Source organism: Eleutherodactylus coqui, chromosome 12, assembly GCF_035609145.1.
Source record: "Eleutherodactylus coqui strain aEleCoq1 chromosome 12, aEleCoq1.hap1, whole genome shotgun sequence".
Lineage (NCBI taxonomy): Eukaryota > Metazoa > Chordata > Amphibia > Anura > Eleutherodactylidae > Eleutherodactylus > Eleutherodactylus coqui.
Window position 1 is genome coordinate 27511580 of NC_089848.1, and position 18327 is coordinate 27529906.

The 18327-nt window shown below is 43.8% G+C and overlaps 1 protein-coding gene across 1 annotated transcript in view; it reads right to left on the reverse strand.

Annotated features, from left to right (window-relative positions):
* MYRIP (myosin VIIA and Rab interacting protein) overlaps window positions 1-18327 on the reverse strand; it is a 398493-nt gene that overhangs the window by 68871 nt on the left and 311295 nt on the right. Inside the window, exons 7-10 of the mRNA XM_066584716.1 lie at window positions 16357-16437; window positions 13626-13766; window positions 6471-6636; window positions 2093-2745 (exon numbers count right to left, since the gene is read on the reverse strand). Coding sequence (XP_066440813.1) covers window positions 2093-2745; window positions 6471-6636; window positions 13626-13766; window positions 16357-16437 — 1041 coding nt within the window. The remainder of the gene's footprint in view (window positions 1-2092; window positions 2746-6470; window positions 6637-13625; window positions 13767-16356; window positions 16438-18327) is intronic.

An 18327-nucleotide genomic window follows, 5' to 3' on the forward strand; every position in this document is an offset into this window, starting at 1 on the left:
CCCCGCCTGCCGCCGAATCTTTGCTCCCGAGCAGGCAGGTACTTGCTAAGGGCAATGCTCAATCGAGCAATTGCCCTTAGCGAGTATGCTTGCTCATCTCTATTTTTTAACTTTTTTTTTTACATTTTTATTTTTTGTACTTTATTTTGCTCTTATTTTTACACCATCTGTGTCCCTCTAAGGGACTTTTACTACAGCACTAATGATCGCTGCGATAAGGCATTGCAGGACTTCTTAGGCGATCTTAAGCAATGGCAATACAGGACGCCGGTATCTGGCATCCTGTTGCCATAGCAACCAACCAGGCTAGTGATTATATCGTGAGAGACGGCTGAAGTCACAGAGGTAGCGCTCCCTCTGTGAACCCTTTCCCTGCCGCGATCTACTTAGATCGCGGCAGGAAAGGGGTCAACAGCGGGGAGCTACTAGTGACAGCCGGCTCCTGCTGCGGGATAGCGTGAGATCTGCTATGATCTCGCGCTATCCCTATGACGCAAGGGTACGTCATTTTGTGGGATGTACCCCTCTCCCATGACGTACCCTTACGTCATGGGGCGGGAAGGGGTTAATCCCAGTCAATAGTAAAAATATGGCGGATTAAAGCTCCGTCTTCTGCAATGTACCAGGATTGGGTTGGGTTCTCAGCTGTTAGTGATAGCTGAGGACCCAGAGAAGAAGGGAGAAGTAGTTTTTAACAGCTTCTGCCTTTTCCTTTACAGGCTGCATAGCACTTCATAAGCACTATGAAGGGAAGAGAGAAGGCAGAAGTGTGACTTCCGCTATTCGAACCAATCGATCACGTGATGTTCAGTTGCCCCCTGTCAATTCAGAGCTGCAGGGTCCTGGAAGACCCAAACCAGCTCTGCTAGTGACTATTGTCACTACAGGGGAATGTTTTCCCTGTAACCGGGGCTCCTATGGATGCTTCAGCTACAATGAAAATGTGTGCAGTATAAAAAAAAGAAAAGAAATTTGAATGATTCCCAGAGGTCTAGTATGATGTCATGGGGGGCATGGATGTTAAAAAAGTTACAAAAATAAGTAAATAAAATTATAGAATATAATATATATTTAAAAAAGAAAATGACCCACCGCCGATGCCAACCCAAACCATCGCCATATGCGCCCTGTAATCCAAGACTATACAAATTATATATCAAAATGTCCAAAAGAAAACCCATTCCTGTACTTTATTTTAGTGTAAATATACTAATTTTAAAAATAAACAACAATAAATGTTAAAAAATTGTTTTCTTTAGGTTTTTACCACAATAAAACAAAGAAAATTAAAAAAATATGTGAAAAAGATATACAAAATAGCCCTACATGCCACAGAAAAAAAATAATTTTTGTAAGTGAAGAACAAAAAATATGGCTGCAAAACCACCAAATGGGTAAAATCACTAAAAATTGTCTGGTCCTTTCATACCAAAACACCCAGTCCTTAAGGGGTTCATATGCTGTGTGATTACATCGTGGGATTCCATCACAGCTGATGAAAACAGCCCTGTTGACAGGACCTCCGAACAGAAGCAAATGGAACCATCTGCTTGCGTCAGTAATACGGCCACCACTACTGTGTCCATTTTCCAAGGGTTCTATTCTTTCCGTTATATTTGGAGTATAGAATAGCGCAGTCCGCCACGTTACTCTATACTCCAAATATAATGGAAACAAACAAAATGCACGTTAACGTTAGCGTTTGGTTCTATCTAGAGATGAGCGGGCACGCTCGGATAAGGCAGTTACTCGAGCGAGCATCGCTCTTCTCAAGTAAGTGCATTCTCATCCGAGCAGGCTCGGGAGGGGGGGGGGGGGGGGTGGCGGGGGAGCGTGAGAGAGATCTCTCTCTCTCTCTTTTCCCCCTGCTGCCCCCCCCCCCGAGCCTGCTCGGACGAGAATGCAGTTACTTGAGAAGAGCGATGCTCACTCTAGTAACTGCCTTATCCGAGCATGCTCGCTCATCTCTACTTCTATCACATTGCTGTTTTTGGCAGCTGTGACGGAACCCCCTGACATATTTACACAACGTATTAAACAACGCAGTGTGAATGCTCTCTAATTGATGACAGATTGGAGTTTCGAAACAAACCTTATTAGTGTCCATTGCCTTTTTTTGCACTTTCAGTACAGCATTGCTCCCCTCTCCCATCTCCTCCGGGGATACTTTGCTCTTCCTCCACCTCCTTGACCGTTTCTCGACATCAACATGGCTTTTTTCCGCCTCGCTACTGTCTGAGTATTCCATACTAATGGACTGTGGGTTGAAGTTGATATCCATTTTTCCATAAGTGTGCTCCTTATGCATCTGCTCACATGCGCCCTTTCTGTTTGGCCATAGAGATTTAGCAGACAACCTACTCTCCTTTAAGGAGTTAACAGAAGAGTTTTCGGAGTCGGAATATACAGTTTCAGTGTTTGTAAACAGTCCAGATGATGGGGATGTTACAGGCTGATAATAATCGTTGCTACAAGCCCATTCTGTGTTATACTGGGAGTCTGTGTAGCAGGAGTCATCTGACATCTGTCTTGCTCGTCTTCGATATGCATTGAGTGCTAAGTTCCAATCAACGTCTTCATCGCTGTCGGAGCCCATCTCATCATACGCTGAGACAACAGTAGACTCGTTCTCTAAGGATTTGAACGTTTGACTCTTTGGTTGGGCAAGCATTCTTGGTGGAGGCAAAGTTATGCTTTGTAATGCTACCCAGTTCCCATCAGAACTGTGCAGAACAGGAGATGGACCTTGGGAACAAAGTGAAAAAAGAAGACAATAGTATCAAAATCCCATGTTTCTAAGAGTGTAATAATATCTTACTTGCACAATTATGACCCCAATAAACTGTAGAATGACAAAAAATAAACCCAAACCACAAATGAAATCTCTAAACTTAAAGCCTGAGTTAGATGCCGGTCAACTTAGCAATATATGGACAGCTAGTATGGGTGGTTTCACATCTGCATTGGAGGTCGGAGGTTTCGTCTCAGATCCGCCACAAAATACCGAAAGAAAAATCAATGCATGCAGCGCTTTTTCTTCTGGGCAAAACCGGCTAGCTGAGCGGAAAGCGAATGGACCCTATTATAGTCAATGGGGCTGTTTGGTTCTGCCCTAAGACAGAGCCGTCCAGCCACAGGGATTCCCTTTTCCTGCTCCCCGATTGGAGCGGGAAACTGGAACCCCGAACGCAGATGTGAAACCACTCTCACATAGTTTGAATATTAACCTAAATGTTTAGTTGGCTGTTTATGAACTACTACATGGATGCGACTCCAACGTTCTTAGTACATATATGGTTCTGTGTTTCTGAAGATGCAATATCTTGCAGCAGTTGGAATTTTTTTCTCCCTTCTGCCAGTGTCCCACTCCATAGTTCCAACACTGCACACTTCTAAAATTGCTCAGCTGATGTTCGCCACACTAGCATTGGGCATAAGCACCATCTTGGAGAGTGCAGAAATAAAAGTGGCAGTAGTTCTGGTAATACCAGCATGTATGCTTTTGAAAGTGACCCTACGCAATATGTACTGTACTAACCTTTGTAGATTCCACATGGCCGGCAAGGCCTGCAGGACTCCCTAAAGCATCATTCGGACTAAACTGATACACTGTGTTCTATCTAGTACGGCGCCCGAAGGGGCGGAGCATGACACAAACATTCTCCTCTATGGTATTTTCTAAATCCTAGTCTAACAAAATTACAAATACAAGTGGCCATCTTAACCCCCTAACAGCTGCATTAAAATTGGAAAAACCCTCCCAGAAATGTCACTTTTATCGTTGGTTTTGGATTTACATCTGTTGTAAATATATTCCCGATTCAAAGAAGAAATTGCCCACTGAGGGCAAAGACCAAGCCCGAGGTTACACCCCTCACTAAAACTTAGCATTTCTTAGAACTTCTTAACACCTACTAAGGCTAGATTAAAACTACGGGCTATCCAGCCATTGAGTGTCACGGGAGGACTAGACGTGTATATATATATATATATATATATATATATATTTATTTGTATAGTAGATAGCCATCTAATTATAAGTTCATCAAAGGTCTTCTCCTCTATTCACAACCAGTACTTGAGCTAAGGGGTTTTGCTGCAGGCTAAACACTCATCACTAGAGCCTGATCTAAAAACACAACTATAGCCCCCACTTCAACATTTTTTGCCAATGCTTGATGGTCTCCAGGGAATGGAGCTATTAGAATGGCACAACATAATTGGCAAGTCTTGTAAAAAGTTTGGGGTACTAGAAAGTTGTCCCAACAACCAATAGCGTGATAGAGAAAAATCACCACCACTGAAGGACGCACCTCTCATGAGTGGTAATGTATCTTACCAATCCACATGGCAAGAGGATCATTGAATACTGGACCGATGGCCAATCCCTGTGACTGGTGTCAGCGTTATGACATCCTATCGACAGCGGACGTCAGCACCTGCGTAAAGGAATTCTGCCCACTATGCTTGTAAGGCTGCCTGTCCACGGGAGGGTTTGAATTGCGTTCCCCGCGGCGATAATCCGGCCACGGGGAAAGCGTTGCTATGGAGAGCACTTCCCCCACCGGTCCACGAGCGGAGAATCATTGCGATTCTCCGCTCGTGGGTGGCAATTCACAGCATGCTGCGCATTTACCACGATTCTCCGTGGCAAGCCTATCTGTCGGCTCCTGCTCTCCCACAACACTTTATGGGTGGTAAGCCTGTAGTTCTAATCTAGCCCTAGTAAGTTTTAGTCTGGGGTGTAACCTTGGGCTTGTTTTTTGCCCGATGTGGCCAATTTGTTCTTTGAATTGTGGTTTATACAAGCCTAATGCAATCCCAGGGTTTCTTTCTTTCTTTTGATGTGTAAATATGTTTGTCGCACCTTAAGCCCATTTTTAACATCTTAGTGACATGACTAATTTTAGCCTTAAGAACCAGTAAATCATTTCCCTTTTGTACTAGCGGTCATAACTTTTTTTGTTTCGTCAATATAGCTTGTATGATACCTTGTATTATATATTATGGCCACTGCTATGTGTTGTCGGGCATGACGGCATCCGGTTGTGCCAGTGCTACTAAATGTACAGATCTAGTGATTACGTCACCTGGATGAGGTTCCTGAACTCCTTGGATAGCAGCATTGGGTATATGATGCAATACCAAAATACAAGACCTGCTCGCTACTTCAGTGAAATGGGATGAAGGTAAATGGAGGTCTTGTGTGCAACCAGAGAGCAAAGGCAGATATAAAAACATTCCGCTAAGATCACCTGTTAACCAGATGGAATAAAAATATAGTGCGCCGTTAGTGAACCACCGCCAACCATGCTAACATCCCACACTGTTTAATTTACTCACTAGGAAGTGGAACAAAAGAGCTTATAACTAAGTGTATAGCAGCATTACAGGTGCGCCTCCGCCTTACTCGAGGGTCACTCAAAAGCGAGCTTCTTGCGGGGCATTGAAATCGCCATTGGCAACGACTGGTGATCTTAGCTAAGTGCCTTCACATCTGCCTTTGCTCTCTGATATGTACATAAGACCGCCATTTACCTTTGTCCAAAGGAGCAGCGCAGATCTCGTATTTAAATCTAGTATTTAGAGAGGTTTGTTCCCCTACTCTAAGACATACATAACATAGGATGAAAGGCAGAAAAAGACACATGCCCATCCAGTTCAGCCTATTACCCCAATATTGGTTCAGAGCAGAAGTGTAACTATAGAGGATTCAGGGGATGCAGTTGCACCCGGGCCCAGGAGCCTTAGGGGGGCCCATAAGCTCTCTCCTTCCATATAGGGAGCCCAGTACTATGAATAAAGCATTATAGTTGGGGGCCCTGTTACAGATTTTGCATTGGGGCCCAGAAGCTTCAAGTTACGCCTCTGGTTCAGAGGAAGGCAAAAAAAAAATAATGAAGTAGAAGTGAATTTTCCCCATTTAAGGGAAAAAAATTCTTTCAGTGATATAACATGTAATATTGTATCGCTCAAGAAAGGCGTCCAGGCCCCTCTTATGCTCTGGCTGCACTCCCCCGTTATCTGTCTCCATCGGACTGCGACAGTTCGTTGTATATGATGCTTTGTGCTCTTACAGATATCTTCTGTTGCAGCATGGTATATTACTGCTACATTGATTGACCATTCACATCAGTGTTCGGGGTTTCCGTTTTTTGCTCTATTCGGGGAGTGGGAAAACAGCATCCCTGACCGAACAGAACAGTCATATGAGGGACTGAACAGAAGGGTCCCATGGACTGTAATGGGATCTGTTCGGCGTCCATCCAGCCATCCGGCATTCTGTCGGTTTTGCCAGGATGAAATAGCGCTACATAATGTGATACTTCATGTTTTTTAGGGGAAATCCGGTTCAGATGTGAATGATCCCTGAACTGAATCTTGTGAGTTATAACAAAACCCAAACAAATGTTTCGACCAACGAGGAAATCTACGAAGAAGTAGTTAAGAGTATGGAAAATATAGATTACTTGAATCATAAACACTGTCTACACTCTTCCAGCTCGGTAACGCCGAGGGTCTTGATTCTTTGAGTCTTCTCTTGTGGCTTCTGCGGGGATCTGGGGTGCTAGACTGGACCCCAGCATGGTTACTTGCCGCATCTTCACTCATCAGAGAGAAAGCAGAGTGGGATCTCTGAAGAAAGAAAGGAAATAAGACAACATACATCAGCCAGGCGGCACACTTGGGGCGTTCCAGTAGCCCAGAAACCTCTCTGCTAATCCGCTTCCTGTATTCAATTGTATTTGTGTCCATAAGACGTGGATGCAACTGAAGATGTTTGCAGAAGTACAAAATTGTATACTAATGCTGCTTCATAGCCAGACTCCATTTTCTGCATTAAAGTCCTTGCATTGCAGAGCAGGAGACAGGGGGAGGAGTCAGACTAGTTCATGAATGCTGCTGCATAGCCCAACTTGCAGCAGCGTGACTAATAGTTCATCCTGACTGCAGTTCGCGGATGCCCAAGAACCATTAATTTGGGGGTCAAGATTGTATAGAGATGTGCGCTACTGATGTATTTAGCTCACATTGGATTGCTTAGACTTGATAAAATCTTTTTACACCAGAGAATTTGTGATGGTTATTTCAAATTTGGCTATATACCACTAACATCCACTAGGTGGTGCTGTAGGCTAAATCAAAAAATAAATGAGAACTGGTTGGTGTAACAGATTTATGAATAAGATTTGGAGCTATGTAAAATGTGTATGGCATCTCATGTGGCTCTGTCAAGCAGCGGGTCTGGACTGCAGGTTGATTTGTGGGAGTAGAGGATATACAACAATTTTTTTTAACATCTATGTCCCCCAATGATGTCATAAGATCTCTGGGGGTCATTCATGTTGTCTTTTTTTATTTCATACTATAGCATCTATAGGAGCTCCAGTTAAAGGGAAAATGTCCCTGTGCAGTGACAGTAGTCACTAACAGAGCCGATTGTGATCTGCAAGGTTCCTACAGCTCTGCCTTGGCAGAGAGCACCCGGCGATCTTGTGATCAGCGGGTCAACTAGCAGAAGCAGCACTGACAGCTGAGGATCCAACCTACTACTGCTACAGTTCAGGAACAGGAGCTTTAACCCCGTAAGGACATGCCCTTTTTCTTCTATTTTTGTCCCCCCCCCCCCACTTTTAATAATGTATAAGTCTTTTATTTATTAATCTACGTAGCTGTCTTGTGTTTTGCGCGATAAGTTGCATTTTTCCGTGCACACACTGCATTAAAGATCACCTAAGTTTATTCTAGAGGTCCGTGCGATTACTATACCACATTTATATTGGCTTCTTTTTGTTGTCGTACTCTTATTTTTTCCCAAAGAGATTTTAGTTTTTTACATTATTCTCTGCCGCCGTTTTCTGACAGTCATCACTTTTTTATTTATCCATCGACATAGTTGTGCGAGGACTCATTTTGTGAGAGACGTCCTGTTGTTTCTATTGGTACCATTTTGGGGTGCATACGACTTTTTGATTGCTTTTATTACATTTTTTCTTAGAGACGGGGGAACTAAAAAAGCACAATTGTAGTGTTATTTTTTTTCTGACAACGTTCACCGGTTTAGTATGATGTAATATCTGATGTGACAGGCAATCTTTGAAGCTACGCCAAAGACATAGTTTGATAGGTAATTTGCAGTGGCAGCCCTGGGGGCTTCCAGAGGGCCTCCAGCTGTCCTGGCAACCACATGGCATACCCCAAACATCAATCAGGGCATTTAAATGCCACTGTCAGAACTGATGGCTGCACTTAAAGTGTTAACAGTTTCGATCAGTGGTGCTGCTAATCAGAGCTGTTGTAGGCGAGTGTCAGCTGTAGAAAACTGCCGGCACCCACATTGTATGGAGGGTGATCGACCCCTGATCCCCTCTATACAAATCCCAAACCTCCAGGACATAAATGTATGGCCTGTAGCATTAAAGGGTTAATCCCACGCCATATTTTTAATATATACCCCTAAATAAAAGCCTACAACCAAGTGCCAAAAATTTACTGTGCTTGGTCCTTAATTGGCTAAAGGATCGATAACCCTTTTAGGCTGGGTTCACACAGGGCGGATTTGCTGTGAAAATTCCATCTGGAATTTTGCCATGGCAAGTCCGCCTGCGGACACTAATCCTGAGATTAGTCAGCCATGTGGACGAGAGTTCTCAGAAATCACGTCCACACGAGACAGCGAATCCGTTGCGGCAAAGCCGGCAGAAGCCGGAGCTGCGGATTTGCTGGCTGCGGCATGTCCATTCTTTTTTTTTCCCGTTGCGGCTGCATTCTCCTCTATAGGAGCGCCGGCCGCAATGGAAAAGTGTGCGGCCAAGGCGCTCCAACATCCGCGGCTAAGTGCCGCAGGTTTTGAAGCAGCGCTTTCCTGGCAGAAATCTTGCTGTTTTTCGCTGCGGTCAATACGCCCTGTGGGAACCCAGCCTTAAGGTGGTTATATAAATCACAAAATAATGTTGTCCCAAACCGCTGATTTGGCGGGATCAGCTGACCATCTATTGTATATTGGGGTCTCCTGCCACAGTAGATGTTGGAGAAAGAGAAGGATTCGGCAAGTTGGATTTCAACAAACCAATGGAGATAAGCCACCGCCATAAGAATCTGATACTGGCTTATTCCCATCTCCTTATTGGGAACAGTATGCTGGCCATGTATGTGTATGGGGGGTTTCGGGTGGAATCGGTTGATAGCTAAGCTGTAAGGCCACCTTTACTCATGTGGATACACCTTGACAACAGATTTCCAAAAGCAGCAATCTGCCCTCACAGTTCTCTAGATTTGTATAGATCAAGATGTTAAAGTATCATATTATTTACTATCACCAATACAATGGGAGGCACTGAGGAGCTGCTGCTTTATTTCCAACCTTCCAGCTCTAAATGCAGCACCTTATAGCAACCGCCCCATTTATTTCCAGCAACATTGGGCAACCTTTCATCTCAGGTTACAAAATTTAGATATAAATATGATGGCACGAGCTTGATTTTTAGGCCTGTGTCTCACCAGCGTATTTGTGCACAGCGTCATACACTTCATAGTGGCCATGCCTGGTATAGCAGTTCAATTCTATTCACTTGAATCGGACTGCACAGCTCGAAAGCTATTTGACTGATGAATGTGACATCACATGAAATGAGGTTGCAATGATTGGCTTCTTCAAACAGCTAATTGCGGGATTCCTGAGCAGCGGACCCCTACAGATCTGAAATAGTCATTGCCTAACCTGAGGAAAGTCTCTTTAAACTTTAAACTCCTATGCAAACTGCCAAAGAGGAGTGGCTTAGTAAGGTGGTGCTGCACTACATGCTGTACTGCAATGATACAAACAAAGCAGCACATTGGCAATATTAGTAAATGTGCCCAATTAGAAAGAAGTATAAAAACTGGTGCTTAGATTGTCCAAACCAATCAGGCTGCTGCTTTCATTTTCCAAAGTGCTACAGAAAAATGAAAGCTGTTGGAGCAAGTGCATGGCCGTCATCAGACAGCTGAGCACCCGCTTTCCCTAGCATGGGATACCAGCGCCTTAAAAAGGCACATGCATCAGTATGTGGTCTTTTATTGAGGCGTATGGGCGGGGTTAAATAAAAATCTAAATTATGTTGTGACTAGAAATAAGAAAAAGCATGGACCTCTATGTAAATAGTAACATAATTAGTAGGTTTGAAAAACTTCCATAAAGTTCAACCTATTATTTTACAGTAATAATTCAGAATTAAGAAGAAACCCCGATGACTCCAAATCTGGGAGTCAGAATAAATCTCTGGATCAGCTTCCCATAACCAAGAAAGACGTCCAGCCCCTCTTGTATTCTTTTAGAGTGTTCTCCATCACCACATCCTCAGGCAGAGAGTTCCATAGTCTCACTGCTCTTACAGTAAAGAATTCTCATGTATGGTGTTAGTAAAACCTTCTGAATGCCCCCCACCTGTACAGTAGTCACAGTTTTGGGTCATTAGACACATTTTTTTGCTGTCCATTGATATATATGTAAGGGCTCCTTCACATAAGCATTTTATTAAGGCTATTTTGCCTCGATAAAACGCCAGCCCGAAAATCGCGATCATCTGAAGCATTGGTTTCCAATCCCCTTGTTCAGATGGGCGATTCTTGGGTGCGTAAAATCAGTCGGCCAGAAAAGATCCTGGGCCAGCCGCTTTTACGCTGACTGGAAAAGATAAATCTGGAACTATATTTTGCCGAATTATGCCGACCAGTCCGATAGATTCCTATGGGAGCCTATGAGAGCTGCCTGGAAAAGGGAGGAGGGAGGTTGTTCAGCAGCAACTCTGCTAAACTCCCTCACCCTTTTCTCCCCCTCTCTGCCCCTTGCCATCTGCCGGCAAAAGAAGGGGGTGGGAAATTAGCACACTAGCTCTGCTAAGCTCCTGCCCCAACCTGCTCCCTCCCTTTGCCGGCAGCCAGCAAGGGGCGGAGACGGGGAGAAAAGGGGGAGGGAATTTAGCAGAGCTAAACTCTTTCCCCGATCCGGACGGTATTCTGGGCTGCGGTGTAAAAACAGGAATTGCGGCTGCCTCTCATTCATGAGATTTTCGGCTGCGATAGAGCCGAAAATCGCAGCGCCGTGTGACTAAAGCCTAACAGTGATCAAACCATCCTCAGGTCGGCTTATTTACAAACTGAATCATTCCAAATGTGCTAATCCTTCTGGCTGCTCCAATCCACATATTGCCTTCGTTACTTTGTCCGGTTCAGCTATGCCCTATAATATAATACAAAGCATATAAAAGCTCATAACAACAGTGTCGACCCGACAATAACCACAAACAGTAATATTGATCTGTATCTCTTAGCTGGATTGCCAGCTTTCCCTGAAATAATTTGCGGCAGGAAGGAAGGAAGGAAAAAGCAATAATCTGCTATAAAGAAGTGGAATCTCTCTTCAAAATAAATGGCTGATAAGTGAATGATCAAATACAAGAATCGACCGCGCCGGCCGTCCTTTACCACGCGGCAAGGTTACAAACCTCCGCCCCAGATGGATAATACGGCGGCCCAACAATCAATAGTTCATGACTTAAAGGGACTTCTTGTAGAAGGAGTTCTGGGAAGTGTTTACTGCGACGGCTCATGTGATAAGTTGGGCCGCTTTCACACGGCCGAGGAAATCACACAAGATTTGTGCGTTGTAAGATGCACAAGGTTATGAACCCCATTCTTTTGAATGGGGTCGTAGATACGAGCGATTTTTTTTTTTCCTGCATCGCGGTGCTGGAAAAAAATTGCGGTAGGTCCTATCTTGGGGCGAACGCATTGCCCATTGTTTTCAATTAGGCTGGAAAACACAATGCAGGGTTTCCAATTGGGAAACACTTGCAAATGCTTGAGAAATGCAACTATACTGGCTGGATAGGAGGCGTTTTTGAAACTCCTGGATTTGACTCACATAATACTGATGAAAAATACTGATGTGTGAAGGAACCCTTAGGGCGCCTACCCACTTGCGATTTTTTTTTCTTTGCGTTTTGCGTTTTTTCTGAAGAGCAATTAGGATAGAATGTGTTCCTGTCCACTTGCGTTTTTTTTCTCGGTCAGCTGCAATTTTTAACATAGGAACTGTCAGTTGCATATGTGTCCTTATTTTTCTCTTAATGCACCCATGAATGTCAATGGAAATTAACGGAAAAGGCGCGAAAAAGCCACAAAAAACGCGCGCAAAACGCGCCCAAAACGCGCGGAAGACGCTGTGTTTTTCACGCACGAAAATCGCAAACGCCAGTGGGTAGGCGCCCTTAGTGTTAAGAATACAATATGTTCTCTTTCCCTGTGCAAATACGCAGGAAAATAGAGCATGCTGCATGGGTTCTAGCCTCTGCATATTCCATGTGGAAATTTTGCGCACACGAATGTGGTCGTATGAATCCAGCCTAAAGTTGGGCTCACACAACGGTATGCTCACTGCATATTACCCGCGTAGTTTTTGCGAGTATAATATGGAGTAGCAATATTCCATAGACTTTAATTTTGCCCATCACTTAAGCCAGGCAAAATACATGCATAAAAAAAAACGTGGTATGGTCTATCTTTATGCATATCACGCATGCATACACACCAAGATAGTGTATGGGGATTGGTGGCACGCAGCAAGTACACATGTCATTGCGAACATGCTGCACACTGGTGCACGAGAGAGATGCGCGAGCCCGCTGACAAATGCAGTTGTGTGAGCCCGGCTTAAAGGGGTTGTCCCGCGCCGAAACTGTTTTTTTTTTTTTTCAACAGCCCCCCCGTTCGGCGCGAGACAACCCCGATGCAGGGGTTAAACAAGAAAACCGCACAGCGCTTACCTGAATCCCCACGCTCCGGTGACTTCTTACTTACCTGCTGAAGATGGCCGCCGGGATCTTCTCCCTCGGTGGACCGCAGGGCTTCTGTGCGGTCCATTGCCGATTCCAGCCTCCTGATTGGCTGGAATCGGCACGTGACGGGGCGGAGCTACAAGGAGCCGCTCTCCGGCACGAGCGGCCCCATTAAGAAAAGAAGAAGACCCGGACTGCGCAAGCGCATCTAATCTGGCGATTAGACGCTGAAAATTAGACGGCACCATGGAAACGAGGACGCTAGCAACGGAACAGGTAAGTGAATAACTTCTGTATGGCTCATAATTAATGCACAATGTACATTACAAAGTGCATTAATATGGCCATACGGAAGTGTATAGACCCACTTGCTTTCGCGGGACAACCCCTTTAAGGAAGGCAAGATGCAATGCAACACATTTACTGGGATTTTCACAAAACACAAATGAAAGGAAGGTAACACTGGCGTAACTATAGGGGATGCGGTTGCACACGGGCCCAGGAGCCTTACGGGGCCCATAAGGCCCAGAAGCTTCAAGTTACGCTTCTGCGTTAAGGGGTTAAGAGAAGTTGAGGGGTGGGGCCAAGATAAACTTTTGCACCCGGGCCCATGAGCCTTTAGCTACACCCCTGGAGGTAATATATATGAAGCTTCAATTAAAAGATTGTGAGTCCGCAGACATGATACAGGTTACTGATGTTGTCAGCCACAGAATACACATTAAGTGCTGCTAAAGCAATGTTGGATTTTCTGCCCGTTTTCCTCGTAATCAATGGAGTAACATTGGCAGACTACAGTCCACTCACCCACAAGGTATCGGAGCTTCTCTCCTGCAGGGTCAGCATGCTTCCCTCGGACACAGCCGGGGAGGTCAGGACACTGGCCCTGGACTGCGGCCACTCATACGCCTCCGTCTGCTCACCTTTGCTCTTCTTCCTCTTAATGATCTGCATGATTAGATAAAGGCCCATTTTAATGTTTCACAATGCATACTGAACGCTAGAGGTCAATGATAATGACTGCATTAATCGAGATAATAAAGCTGAGGCCTCGTGGACATGGCAGGTTGTACGCGGCCAGTCTGTATGATGGACAATGGAGTCCCTGCTGTTTTGTATTTTGGAGCCATAGGCACATGCTCTGATTTTTTTCTGATATGACTCAGTGAGTAAACACCTTCATGCTCCTCTCTACATGTATTTACTTACTTACAGTGTACCTAACTTTTCAGAATAAGGATCTGTGTGTCTACATAAGCAACAACACTTTATCTGGCCATTATATGTTATGAATCCAACATATTTACACATTTTCACTCTCTGCACACTGTAGATCTGATTCTCAGTTCTCTAAGAGCCAGTGTAATAAGCCTGGCTGCTATGCTCTGTTCTATAGATTGTGCAAACAGAATTGCAGGTCCTGCTCTCTAACTGTCTGTAGCACATACATGAATAATATTATCATTTAGGACAGGGTACAGCAGTATTAAGCAGTGTACATGTGACTAAATAGCAGTAAATCACTCACCACTAGCTCTAAGCACTTATGTGTGAGACTCTGTGTCTTCACTCCTCCTCCCCCTCCCCTCTGTTCTTGTAGACTTCAATGAGCATAATGACCCCAATCCCACTTTCTGTTCTGAAAAGCACCATCTCCAGTAACATACTTGACAGCAGGCAGTGGACAGCAAGTTAGGAGGTAAGGGGATCCTTAGTGGTCAGTTCTTTTAAGCGCCTTTTTAGCACAAAAACGTCATTTTAGGTAAATAAAGTAAAATGCACTATTGACAGTTATCACAGTGGCTATAATATGAACAAAAGTTAGTGACCATTTAGGTTCTGCTTGCACTATTCTGAAATTTTCAGAAATATGAATCGATCATCTATATTCTCATTTGCACAGGGGAAGACTAGTAGCAATGGAATGAAACTGAAAGGGAGGAGACACAGATTAGATATTAGACAGTGAGGGTGATCAATGAGTGGAACAGGTTACCACGGGAGGTGGGGAGTTCTCCTTCAATGGACAAGTTCAAACAAAGGCTGGACACACATCTGTCTGGGATGATTTAGTGATCGTGCATTGAGCAGGGGGTTGGACCCGTTGACCTTGAAGGGCCCTTCCAACTCTACCATTCTATGATTCTATGTATATCATATCACTTGTAATAACATGTGATACACAAAAAAAGCCAAGTTAGTATCCAGGAAAGGCGACTACTATACCTTAGGTCCAGTTCTGTTGTCTTTTGTCCAGCCAGCAGTATTTCAATGACATATGACTACCGTAGCTCACAATGCGTATCCATTTTCATGTGATGTCTTAGCTTACTAGCAACAGATGCTGATACTGCCCCGTAATCAGACGGATCAGCCAAAGATCATACATGAATTAGGTAAAGGCTTCACAGCAGTGTTAAGCTGGCCATAGAATGCATGGGGCCTTACTGTATATCCACATGCCTCAGAATTAAAGGGGTTATTCAGGCAACGTCTATTGGGATACACTTAGGTCGGAGTGGAAACCTCAGCTTCTACCCATGAATAGCGACCAGCACTTGTAATTGCAGGTGCAGCTCTTATTGAATCAATGGGACCCCAGCTTATATTACAATTTTAAGCATAGGCGACTATATTGCGGTTTAAGCATAGGCGACTATATTGAAGCAGTGCTTCAGTTCCGACCCTGGTGTATCCCAGCCGGCTCTGCCTGGATAACCACTTTAAGGGCGAACTCACACGGATGGTTTGCACACATATTTGTGCACGCAATGTGCAAAGAAGAGAACCCATTGATTTTAATGGGCTCACTGTCATTTTCATTTTTGCTCGCAGATTCTGTGCGCGGGAAAAAAGCCACAGCGTGTTCTATTTTTGTGTGTATTTTCACACCAAAGGCCCATAGGAGTCTATGGGTTGTGCGATAAGCAACTCTGTGAGGAAAGTAATATATCTGCAACGAATTTGGCTAAATAGCCATTCAACTTGGGGGCGCACATACGTTGCGCTGCCACATGTATTTTTGTGCATACATCTATGTGAAGCCACCTTACTTTGAAGGGATACAAAAGAGTGTCCAATGAAATTACATATGAAACATGTTTCGTTATATATGGTATTATATAGATATTTTCTAGGGTAGAATATTTTTGACATACGGCACCCCAGATGTCCCCACAGTAGTGAGCACAGGGGTCTCTATGTGCCCCAATATGGCTTACATATCAACCTGGAGCATTCAAAACACGCTACTAAAACTCTGAAAAACACACTTATTCTTCCACATTCTTTGTGAAAAAATATGCAGCATGTCCTATTCTAGTTCATGTTCATGGATGAGACTCAGACATGCAATGTGCCGGGCCCACGGATATTGGACAAGCACACAGATGAGTGTTTGAGTGCTGTCGGATGTGAGTTGTGCTTGAGTCTCTTGGGTACAACTCGCATCCAGCCGTGTGAAGCCAACCTTACAACCTAGTGCCTCGTTCTCCAGTTGCCTAAATGCAATCAGGACAAAGCAAAGAATTGCACTCACCTTCTGTACAATGGTTGTAGCCAGCTCCTCAATCAGTTCTTCCTTGTGCTCCCGCAAATAACAAGCCTCATTCTGTTTATCCTGAAGGGAAAGAGAACAGTTATGAATAAGTCGCTGCTTTAGGAAATCTAGGACACAATACAATTAACCCACAGCTTTCTGCAAGGCTCTGAAGGTCATGACTCGATTCCTGGATATAAACTCCTGGTAATAATTACAATGTCAGATGTAATCAGGAGAGGATTTTCTGTCTATAAAGTAATATTAAGCCTGAGATTTCATCAAATAAGCATATGGAGCATTTGATCAACCCCAGTCTTGAATCTGGCAAATATATTCTATCCAGGATAGGAGTGTGGAAAAGCTCCCTTGGTGGCAAGGGTTTAGGAATTCACCATCTTACCATCCTTAAGTATAATTAAATTAGCCCTTGTGTTCCCCTTCCTGTCCATCCCAAAACTAATTTATAACTTATAATTTATTACCGACCATCATCATATCCTTCACACTTTTCTCGGTGCAGGGTCAACTGGCCATCCTACCAGGTATCTCTAGGAGCCATTTCTCACCAATCACCTAGAAATTAGAACCCGCCAAAAAGGATGCCCTGGGTGGCCAATTGCTTCCCCTGTCTCCTCAACCCAATCTACAACACTCATTTATCACATAAGAAAGATATTTCTAGACCACAAGTGGTCAATGACCCAATCAAACAGGTCAATCACTTCACTTCAGCGCCAGGGGATATTTTGCCATTAAAGGCACACAGTTAAAAATAAAATAACCTCCAACCTCTTCCATCTGCAGCAAGTGAGCAGTATATATAAGGCCAGCCTTAAAGGGGTTATTCCAAAATCTAGGGTTATTCCCTATCCACATGATAGTGGATAACTTTATGATCAGTGATAAGGGCCAATAGGGGCTGTAAAGAAATTAATAAATGTCGCTTATCAAAGTACCGTATATATGCTTATCAATCTATTTTAGCAAAAAGAATATTTTAGCAATATATTGTATGTGTAACAGAAGTCATGACTGTTTTTGAGGAAGTACGTCTGATCTAAGTGGAATCAGGAAGCTAAGGCCAGATGTCTTGGAATTTAGCAAAGACATAGCCTAACCGCAAAGAAGTTGCTAGCTCTTACATGTGAAATCAGCTATTTCTTAATGTCATTTATCACAAGGATTAAGTCACAAGAGCAGATGTTCATAACTATAGTAGAATTATCAGCAATTTCTTAAAGATGTGTTTGTCTGAGTCATATATCACACGTCTAAAGTTTATTGAATGATTATGTCATAAGTTTATTGTAAGATGTATGGAAATCACGAGGTTTTTCCCTGTTTAGCCACACGTCCCGTCCTGCGAGAAGGGGCTGGCTATAAAAGCCAAGAGATACAGACAATAAAATAGAGTTCATTACTTCATCATATACCGTGTGTATGGTCAGTACTTAGACTCTCAAAGGAGCGCTCCTCCTGCTTAGGTCAATTTGGAACCGACAACATAACTGACCAGTCTGTTTGAACAAATTAACCCTCGACAGTTCTTGGCGTCCAACTAGGGGGCGGGGCTTACCTTTACGGGACATCGCAACCAGTAGACTGAAACAAACTCCTGGCCCGTTGACGTGGATATTGGATCCGGAGACTCCAGACTAAAACACCGGTGTAACAGGTAAGAGCTTATCTTACTATTATACAGTCTGGATTCTTTTGATCTGTGTGTCTCTAACGGACTAGAGGTATGTTGTTGCCTGTTTCCTATATTTTCTGCCCCGTCCATATTTTAGAGTGAATAAGTTCATTTAACTGTCCTAGACGGAAGAACTCACTCATTGGGACTTAAAGAGTCATGTTGTCTGTATTGGAGATTGAAATAATTGTTATTGTTATAGTCTCATTTCTGGCAGTCATATTGTTACTCTGGATCTGTTATAATATTACTAAAAGTTCCCTAAGAGGCGAAGT